Genomic DNA, 10,860 nt, shown 5'->3' on the forward strand with positions numbered 1-10,860 from the left:
AGTTTGTACAAGTCCTTGTTTGGATCAAATCAGTTCAAGAAAAGCAAAGTATTTTCCATACCCTAAACTAACACGAGGTCTGGACTAACTCTTGTTGCGGTAACACCGGAGCCAAGGGAAGTCAAAGGGTTCAGTGGGAACTGGCTGAGACCAGAGTGAAACACACCACTGCCCACAAAACACATAAGAAAGAAACAGCTGAGAGATTAGAAATAAATTAGAAATAACTGACAAATCACGGAATACTGAGCCACCACCACGTCTTCACCAAACCATCTGCATCGAAATACTGCTAGAATAAATCCTACATTGAACATCCATTCAGACTATGTATTTTTGCACCGATTCCATTAGATATCACGGAGTTGGTAAAAAGCATTATATCATTTCAAAATAAGAAGGCAAATCATGTATTATGTATGTACATGTTTTAATTAATTTTAAAAATGGTCCACATTTAAGGATAGAATTCAAGGGTTTCCTTATATTTTTTCTGTTACATTAGATTACACCTGAATAATCTGCATAGTAACTTTAACATTTCTGTTTTCTTTTTTTGTTTCATTGTGAAAATACCAGTTGCAGGTAGCAATGTAACATCTCAACGACAATCACAATACGTGCAGGATGTCCAGCCAGAAGCATTTCTCAGTTGACTTGCAGTAGCATGGCACTTTGCAATTTGTGTGTCAATACTCTCTCTTTTTTTTTTTTTTTTTTTTTTTTTTTTTACGTTTAATTTAGATGTGGCTCAAGAAGCAAAAACAAACTTTCCTCGCTCAGCCTCAAGTGTGGGGTCAGCTCCTCAGCTGGCTGCGATCTGCTGCGCTGGAGTTACTCCAGTTTATACCAGCTTGAGGTTCTGGCCTTTTTTTTTTTTTCCCCCGAAACACACCTGTATTGCCTCCATGCTTTCCTTAACATGAGTGCAAACTTCAGGAATGTGGTTCGAGTGCCTTTGTTAGAGGACTTTAATGAAGTCTGTCCAATGGCTCTGTCCCCCAGCCCTGCGCCCTGCACAGCCGTGAAAGGAGAGGGCTGAACGCTGCCAAGAGCGGCGCACCGGGGAGGGGAGAGTGCCTTAGAGGGGGTGGGGGGGAAAAGGAAGAATAAAAAAAGAAAAAAGCTAATTTTGCCCCCAGCGTTAAACTTTGACATGTGAAGCATTTCTGTTTCCAGATGATCGGCCCAGCTGCTTAAGAAGGTATTCATACCACCTACTGTCACAGACTCCTAAAATCAGATGCTCCGAGTCTTCTTACAGAGACAGCTATGTCTCTGCACTGACTGTATTAAAGCCTAACCTTAACTTGTGTGCCTCCATGAAATACCCACGATTAGGTGTTGTGAATACCGTCTCTCGCCCCCCCATAACCTCTCCTCACCCTTAGAAAAAAGTGCTTTTGCTTTTTCTACCTGATAAATATCTGGGCTGCTCGATCCTGTCCCCTATCCCATGTGTTTGTACTGAGATCTGTCCCGAGGAATTTGCACTTGGTTGGCTGTCAGCTTGTGGTGGATATGGTAAACGCAGAGGGTTATCACGATAACCAAGCCCAGTATCAGGCCCAAAATCAGAGGCAGGGTTTCTTCTAACTGCTCCCTCTGGTCCACCGGGCACTTGTGTTCTGCAGGGAAAGGAAGACAAGGGAAGAAAGAGAGAAATGAATGAAACATTGCAAATCCGAACTCCTGCTGCAGTAGCGAACCGACCTCCCCGGAGTCCCAGCTCTGCACCGGGGGCCCCTGCACAGCAGAAAGAGCCGCAGCAGCAAGGAGAGACAGCAACCGTCCCCGGAGTCCTAGGGAGAAAATCACCTGCTTTGGAGGAAAGTGAAATCCCCGTCACGACACAGGGTTTGGAGGGGGAGGCAACATCTACCAAACCAGCCGACGTGGTGGGAAAACACATTTTCACGCCCATAAGCTCCTCTTCAGGCCTCTGCCACACCAGCACAGCAATGGCCTTGTTGGGAACAGGACAGCAAAGGTACAAGTTTCCTGACTGTGGCTGAAGATCTGCTTTGTTTATTTAGTTACAGAGTCTATAAATACTGTATCATGAGACTTCAACATCACTGAGTCTTTAATCCTGCATCAGACCTACCCTGCTCATCATTAAAAAGATATTTCCCCTCTACCTACAAGTTGTCAGAGATCTAACAGCACCTCTCCCCCTCTCTGTGAGCTCCCCAAGGGGAGTTTCCCACCGCTGGCAGAGCCCACCTGTGTTTGTGGTCAAACAGCATCCCGGCACCCCACGGTTTTTATCAAATATGGCAAAGGATGAGCAGAAGCAACACGAGCCTCCCCAGTGTTTTTCTCTCTGGCCTATGAGTCCGCACCATAGTCTAATAAATCAACAGAAGATAATGACAACAACCGCAGCTACAAGGAGAACAGACTTTTCTATTTAGCTTGCAAAGGCACAGCCACCAAGGTTAGGAAACACGTTATGCTGGTAACCCCAGTTCAGCTCCCATACACTTCCAGAGTCTACGGCAGGCCTGAATGACAGGATCACGATTTACTTTTTCCCTGCAGGACTCCGGCTTATCTGTGCCGATGGACAGGCAGAGCTGGTGCTGCTGAGGTGGGGCTGCCAGACCAAAAAGAAGAAAAATGCCAAGTCTGGGGGTGGGAAAAAAGGGTACGGGGTACAGGAGGGACAGTGCTCTGGCCCCTGGATCATCATCTTCACAATACTAGAATTGTGCTGAAAACAATGAAAACCGCAATTACTTTAAAAAAAAAAAAGTAAAAAAAGAAAAGGCTGCATGTGAGATGAGCAGATACAAAGGGCACCACCCCATTGCTGAAGACTGTCCAGATGGGTTCCCCAGGCAGCTGATTGCAAGATGCAGAGATCTGCAATAACCACAAACTGCAAACGCTCTACAAATCTAATGGCATGTGGCAAAGAGCAGGAAAAACCCAGAGACCCCCCAGGCCCAGGCAGGAGGTGACAGCAGGGACACGTCTCCAGCGGTTCTGGCACCTCTGGGAGCTCCGCTGCCTCCCGGCGCGGAGCCGTCCTCCCAGCACCAGGCTCGCAGAGATGCCGTTAGGAAAGGTTTCGAGCTGTAAATGAAGTGAAACAAAAAAGCAAAAGTGAAATATACTCTAACAAAAAACTGTCCTTTTCGGTTCCAGTTGCTCACTGTTTCACCAGAGGAGTGATCAATCACCAGGACTGTGTTACGGGCGATTCAGCAATTGCTGCAATGCAGGGGTTTTGTTTGTTTGTATTAAGGAGAAAGGGGGGGAAAAAGCCCTGATTATTATTTAGCTCCCAAAATTGGGCTTCTAGAGCTTTATGCAATTCTTCCCCGTTTAGGATACTAAGGCCTGACCAGACTCGCAGCACCAAGGCAGAGACACAGCAGCAGGTTGGCATCCCCAGCCCTGACTGCGGGAAAAGCCACGCGCGGGGCAGTGCCGTGGGGCCAGGGGTGCTCCGACCCCCCGAGCCCACTGCCCACGTGCCAGCACAAAGCAGCACCCCTCCTACGGGAAGGACCCGTGCCAGAGGAGCTCCTGTGCACTCACCACAGCTGCAACAGCCGGAGGGGCCGGGGTGCGCTGATGGGCCAACGCGCAGCTTTAGTCCAGCCGCTGCAGTCTCCTCCTGCAGGCACCTATTTCTGCTTTGAAAGTGGTTTAGCTTGAACCCTACAGAAAATTGCAACAAGCCTGCTGTAAACCCAACTGAGGGCATTCACCCAAGCTCAAACACGGCAGGTTTGCCTGTGCGCCTTTCCTTAAACAAGGATGATGCTGCATTTGCAGGAGAATGGGGTGAACACGGGGGTCTGCAGCCAGTGAAGAAGGCAAAGCTAAAAGCACCACTGCTGTGAGGCAGAGGACTAACCCAACTCTAAAGACCTGCTTGCAGTATTTGAATTCCCATCTTTTGCCAAAGCAAACTGGCTGTCGAGCACAAAATGTGCCAGAGGACGTGGCCAAAGCTCTGGTGCCCACCGACATTTAAGTGTCTGAGTCACAACTCAAAAAGGTGTCAATTCTTGCAAGCAGTCAAGGAAGATAGTTCTTTATCCTAACACTTTTTAAAGAGGATTAAAAGAAAAAAAAAACCCACAGGAAAAAGAAAAAAAATCAAAGCAAAGCTCGCAGTCTGCAGCAGCAGCCCCACAAACGCTGCTGCTCCCCCAGCCGGACCCTGCTGCGCTTCCCCGGGCAGAAAGCGCTCTGCCCCAGCAGCGACGGCAGCCTTGCAGAGCAGCCACCTCCTGCCTTACCAACACCTTCTCCGCACCAGACACGTCCATTTGCTCCTTTTGGAGCAGATCGCCAAAGTCTGGGCTCTTCAGAGAGCGTAGGGGGAATGGGAATGGGGCTGGAGGGGGCCCAGCACAGAGGTGCAGGCAAGTGCTAAGCACAAACACACCTGCAGCGAAACTAAGGCTCTCAAAGATGCTGACTGCTAGGAGGATGAATTTTGCATTTTAACATTACATTAATGTTAAACCACATTATTCTACAACAAATAAAAATATTTGCACATTTATAACTGCGTACTTTAACATTTATATGGCATTTTTCACCCCAAGAGTTCAAAGCGTTGCATAGAATCTCAGCATTTGCCCAAATCGCTGGGTTCTACCCTCAGCCCGGGAAAGCAAAAAGGTCCCTGGCAGATTTTAACTACATGAAAAGTTCAGGTGATGCCAGGAGTTTTGCCGCATCCTGAACCCCGCGGGGTCACCCCTTTGCCAGAGAGGTGCCACCCCGCAGCCCCGGTCCCTGCCCCGTCGAACAAAGACTGCGGGCAGATACAAAGGAGGCATTTGGGTACGTTCCTCATTGTTCTTTTGTGCTGCGCTTCCTCTGACACCGCGCAGCACCCAGGCGCACGTACCGCCACCGTTTCTATGGTGAGTGCTCGTCCAATTTCAGTAGTAGGCTATGAAACCACCCAACAGGCCCATTTTCTTGTTTCAGCATCCTTCTGCAGAACAAATAGCAGCACAGCAAAAAAATCAGCGGTTTCCCGCAGTCACGACCACAAGCCTGAGGACCAGTACAAGGGCTGTTCAAAGGGATGGAAAAACAGTTGTGTCTGGCACAATAGGATGGATTTTTGAGGTGGGTGTTTATAAGTGATTCGCTTAAAAAAAAAAAAGAGAAGGAAAAAAACCCCACCACTGGGTGCTTTTTTAAATGTGGCCGCATACCTTGCCAAGAGGAGCTACTTGGTGCCAAGGACCCTTAGGAAAACGTGGCCCTTGCTTGGGGTGGCTCAGAGGAACACGAGACCTCCCAGGATCCAGGTCCCTAATTCTCAGCCTTTGTATCCCGTTGTATTAGCATTTTGCATGATTTTGATTGAAATCAAGAGCTGACAATTTCTGTGGGGTTCTGTTGCCAATTTCAGTGTTCTCTTCTCACCCTCTTGATCCACCTCTCTTTTTACCGATCCTTTAAGCTGAAAAATGTACACACATTTTCCCTATTTAAAAAAACAAAATTTCCCAAGCTCTGAATGAAAAAACATTCTGCTGCTTCTGTATTGAAAAAGGTAAATATATGTATTTATGCATGTTTATATACATATATATGTGTATGTATTTGTAAGGGTTGGAAGCCGTGTCTTAAAAGAAAAAAGAAAAAAGATATTCTAGCACATGTGTTTAAGCATACAAAAAATTAAAAGCAATCCAATCACTCCCTACAAGCTTTTTAATCTATTCCAGACAGGACAGTGTCAGGACTAATGACAAAACCTTTTTCCCCCCACTTCTTTGTGGTAAGAGGGCCCTGACCCTCCTGCGTCTCAGCGATTCTTCCGCTCTAGCGGGTCTCTTTCTCTATTCTAAAATATTTTAAAATGTTCTGTAGCTTGTTCATAATTAATAGGAATTTTACCTAATGGGAAATTAATGAACCAAAAAGGAGAAGGCTAATTACTGTAATTTAAGATTGGCAGTGACTCTCAGACCCCACAAAGGATCGTGTTTTGCCATGTGTGTGCCGAGGACACGCTGGTCCGCAGGGCTGGTGGGGAGGGGCCGCTGGGAGAAGCGGCAGAGCCCCGTGTGAAGTTTCACTGATAAATGACCTCTCGGGCATTTCTGACCCCCCTCTCCAGGTGCTCTTTGCTATTTAACTTCCAGTGGAATCAAATAAAAAGAAGTGTCATTGAATAATGACAGCAACAACAAGAAACCAGAAAGCTTTGACAAAGAAAGAAAAGGTGCTTTCCTCAGAAGGAGGAATTCCCCACACACGCTTAAAGATTGCTAAACCAACGGAGGTCTCCTCGTGTCCTGGATTTAAAAAAACCAAACACACTACAACAACAAAGAAAAAATAAAATTATCACCTGATACAAAAGCACATATAATGAAAAAGGCGGGTAGTCCCCTTTGGCGATGAACCCCAAGTTTGGTTGTTTTAACTGTGAGCTCTTGGACTTCACAAGTTTGGTATCACAGAGACACAACAGCTAAAATTCAGCCCGGACTTGCATATTTTAGATACGCTTTTCTCAGCCTCCAAGCTCTGCCCAGCCAAACCCTGAGTGTAGGACGCCTGGATCCACAGGAGGAGGGAGAGGATGAAAACGTGCCAACAAAAATGATAGGAAACTATAAAATTCTACCTTTTTCTCCCTGTAGCCTATGCAAAATGTGGTACTACTTCAATAGGGGAGAGGGAAGAAAAAAAAAAAAAAAAGATTTGTGCCCACGGAAGAAACCTACTCAGTACTACACTGGCCTTGCCGTGAGTAATTCAGCCGCGCAGAGCTCTGCCAGAGCCAGCGTACATAATAGCATGTGTTTACTACATCAGCTAGAGAAATGTGAGTCATGAGCGTAAGTGCTCAGCTCCGTAGTCAGTGCTGAGCTTTTTATTGTGTTCTAAAATATTTCCCACATGCAAAATAATAAAGCCTCGTGTTTTTAATGCTACGCTTGCAAATAACACCACCATTTTCTAGCTCATTATTAAAAGATTCAGCTATTACAAATTTTGTTTGCATCTTGTTATAATAACAGACTTAACTAATTTTCTAAGATGGCACTATAAAAAGGGGATTTGTCTCGAAAGCCTCATTCAGGTGCATATGTTTCCACTCCCTCATTCAACCTGATGGCAAAGGCAGGGGGAAGTCGGGGAGGAGGAGCACCACGGCTTGGTTCCTCAGGATAAAGGAAGGCAAAATCTGCAGGAATTCTGCCCCACGGCAGTATTGCTGCTGACTTCAGTACAACCCTTTGATGCAAACAGCACGCGTTAACTCACATTTTCTTTTATCCACAATTAATGTTAAAGAAACCTAAGAAGAGGAACAGCGTCCCGTGTGTTTGGCACATGAGGCGCCTCACTGAAGTCCCCGTTACGCTTCCTTCACCCTTGCAATGAGCATTAATCAAACTGAAGCCAGCAACGTGCATCCCAAGTATTCCCTCCCACTGCAGCCCCAAGCTCTCCTCAGCATGCAGTGGCCCTAAAAAGCCCACGGAGCTGCACCAAAGCACCTTCCGTGCTGCAGAGGAGACACCTAAGCCTTGCAGGGCTCGAGGGACCAGGCAGTTCTGGGGCTCGTTGGCAACCTAGCTAGGTGAGTCCTTACAGAAGCCAACGTACATGCAACGATAGACCATGTTTTGACCGAACAGCAGCTGGGTTGAATTCATAAAGGTTTCTGGGGGACCACAGAGGCAGAAAATGGGTTGGAGGGATTGCACAGAGCACTGACAACCCACTGGAGGGAGGGGAAGGTGCTCTGATAAAGGTGGGACCCAAATTCCTTCAGTATGTTGCGACACCCCGAAAGGCCATGGCAGCGTCAGCATCTCAGGGATGCAGGACATGCCTTCGCCCTGCACCTTACCTTCACTGAAGACAAAATCCGCGGTGATGTCGAAGGGCTGGACGCGCACTTCCGACAGCAAGAGCTGCACAGACTTCTGGTGGTCGCTGGAGATGAGGGAGATGGTCTGCTGCGCCTGGCACTCGTAGGACTTCCCAGCCGGGGTGACCAGGGCAGAGAGCCGGTGCGAGCTGGCCGTGTGCTTCCCGGCTGGCCAAGGGGCAGAAAGAGCAGAGGTCAGGTCCCGTCTCTGGGGGACCGACACGACTTTATCTACAAAGCTAATGAATTGAACGCAAGGGTATGCTGGCAACGGCAGTGCGGCGGCCGCACGCTCCACTGCTCTTAAAGCAGCATTTCTCCTGGGGTGGGACTGTGCTTTCAGCATGACACCCCGCACAGCCAGGGCAGTTCCTGCACTGGGGCTGCCTGCCCGCAAGCAGGAACGGACAGCTGCAGCGAGCGGTCCTGCCGGCACGAAGGGGAGAGCTGGCTCTGCCGCTGCCAGCTATGCTCGTGTCACAGGGCTTGAAGTCCATAAAGTCAGAGGAATTGCTTCTATTGATGTATATGCAGGTTTCAGCCTCGGACTGCGCTCGTACTCCCTATGTTCAGGAAACATCAATTCCTGCGGCCGCACTTGGGCTCTGAGGTGGGAAGGAGCAATGCAATTTGGGGACCTCACTACAAAGCAAAACAGGCCATAACACTTTCCCTGAAAATACAACATGACCATTTCCCCCAAAATGTAGATTACGAGAAAATATTTTCCCATCACATCAAGCTTGTTTTACAAATGAAGGCTGAATGTGGCTCAGCAAGGTGGAATGAGGGATGCCTTCCACCTCCCACTCTTCTGCAGCCCTTTGTTCCCCTCCAGCAGCACAGAAAGGCAATCAGTGTTTCGCATTTGCGGAGGGTGATGAGGCATGGCCACCACCATGTTTTGGGGACACAAACAATGGAAACACCAGTGGGAAAAATAGCTCCACATCCAGCGTGTCTTATGCCACAAACTCTTAACGCACCATTCACTGGAGTTTGAAAATCTTGCGGAAGAACAACTTGCAAATGACAGTATTTCAATTTTCAATACCAGACAACTCATTTCTGAGCAGAAACAAAATAAAAACAAAATGAAAGCCAAAAGAAAGGAAACCTAGTGAGAAAAGAGGAGGCAGTTGGGTGTGGAGGTGTGTAGCGGTATGGATATTGATGTCAATCTCGTCATGTTCTTGGGAAACCGCTTCTTTCCCCACCTATTCAACCATCATCCGACCCAAGGAGATAATTAACCTTAAAGAACATCCCCCGCAGGCAAGCAGACCATTTTCCCCAGAGCAGTCCCCCCCCCGGGAGCCCTGGCTCCCGCGGAGCGCCCGGGGCAGCGCGGCAAAGGGGCAGAGCTTGGGCTCTCCCTCCCCCGGCACCTGCGGCGAGTAAAAACAAGAAACAAGAATAACAAGGGGGGGGAAAAAATACAATACGCGGTTTAAACCCGGCACCTGGTCCCGGCTTTGTCGGGCGGGTTTGGGGTTTCTTTTTCCGCCGTTAAACAGCATTTCGGCGAGCAGCCCGCGGGGTGTCCGTCCCCCCCCGGCTCCCAGACCCCCGGGTCCGCCTTCAGCCCGTCCCCCCGGGGCGCTTACGGCTGACGGCGTCCTTGAAGTAGGTGCGCTCGGCGGTGTCGTAGGTGAACTGGATCCGGCTGAGCCTCCAGAAAGCCTCCGGCCCCCGGGAGGTGTTGTGCCCCTCCTGCCGAGACAGGGCCGGTCAGGACCCCGGCAATACCGCCCTGCACCCCCCCGCTGCCGGGCGTGCGGCGGGAGCCCCGTACCTTCAGGAAGAAGAGTTTGAGGGAGTACGCTTGCTCCAGCCAGGAGATCTCCAGCTCCGACTCGTTGGTGCCGCACTTGCCCTTCATCTCGGCGCCCCGCGACAGCGGGATATCGGCTTGTTCCGTGATCAGCTGGAAACGGGGAGCGGGGCTGAGGGGGGCGGCCCCGGAGCACCCCCGGGAGCCCACAGACCCCCACAGCCCCGGCTGAATATCCTCGGAGGGGATAAGGGACTTCCCAAAACTACCGGCGGATTCCACACACCGCCCCCCCCCCGGTCCAGCCGCCACAACGTGCGGCGGCTCCGCGGCTGCGGCCGCAGCGCTGCAAACCCGAGCCCCAGCCCGGCCCCCCGCCCCGGCCCCCACTCACATCCACGTAGTTGCTGGCCCACACGTCGTAGGGGACGATGAACTTGGCGGCGAATTCCGCCATGAGACACGTCGTCCGGTTTTCCCGCACCACGAAAATGTCCTTTTCGGGGTTCGGGGAGAGCCCGGAGAGATTTTCAACTTCTTGCTCGGCAGCCAGGCGAGCGGCGGCGTCTGCGGGCAGAGAGGCGCTGAGCGGCGGCAGCGCCCGGGGCCCTTCGCCCGAAGCCTCTGCCGCCTCACCGGAACACCCCTCCCGAGGGCTCCCCTGTCGCGACAGGGCGCCCCTGTCGCGATAGAGCGGGCAGCGGAGATGGGGCAGCCGCTGGCGGTGGAACGGGACCGGTGCTCTAGCAGCGCCGGGGCTGTCTCAGCGCCAGCGCTTGCCTCATCGCGACGAGGATCCGTGTCGCGACTCGCCGCCGCGGTACTCACGCAAGAGGAAGAGCAGCCCCGGGAGGCGCCCCCCGGCCATCCTCCCTACTCGGCCCCGGCGCGTCCGCGGCTACCGCTGCTCCTCCGAAAGGGTCCGCTCCGGAGGAAAGAAAGAAAGAAAGAAAAAGGAAGAAATATTCAAAAAAAAAGGAGGAAAAACCCCTGAAACACCTCCTTCCTCAGGAGCTGCACCGGCTGCAAAAGCACTCTGCTGCGGAGTGGCGGGGAGGAGGGACGGGGACGAGTGCGTGGGTGTGCGGGGAGGAGGAGGAGGAGGAGGAGGAGAGATGCCGGCGGCGCTGATGAAGGCGCCCACGCCGAGGGACGGGGCGTACGCGGAGGCAGGGCAGGGAGGAGGGATTTCCCCCCTGCTCCGGCG

The 10,860-nt window shown here is 50.9% G+C and overlaps 1 protein-coding gene across 1 annotated transcript; it reads right to left on the bottom strand.

Moving 5' to 3' along the window:
* Positions 1-1,449: 1,449 nt before the first annotated feature.
* Positions 1,450-10,521, bottom strand: LAMP5 (lysosomal associated membrane protein family member 5). Its single transcript, XM_059828604.1, has 6 exons — positions 10,482-10,521; positions 10,048-10,220; positions 9,675-9,806; positions 9,487-9,592; positions 7,859-8,047; positions 1,450-1,628 (listed from the first exon to the last, which is right to left on the bottom strand). The coding sequence occupies exons 1-6, from the start codon at positions 10,519-10,521 to the stop codon at positions 1,450-1,452; spliced, it is 819 nt and encodes a 272-aa protein (XP_059684587.1).
* Between the last annotated feature and the right edge of the window lie 339 nt (positions 10,522-10,860).

This window comes from Gavia stellata, chromosome 23 (assembly GCF_030936135.1).
Source record: "Gavia stellata isolate bGavSte3 chromosome 23, bGavSte3.hap2, whole genome shotgun sequence".
NCBI classification, from domain to species: Eukaryota; Metazoa; Chordata; class Aves; order Gaviiformes; family Gaviidae; genus Gavia; species Gavia stellata.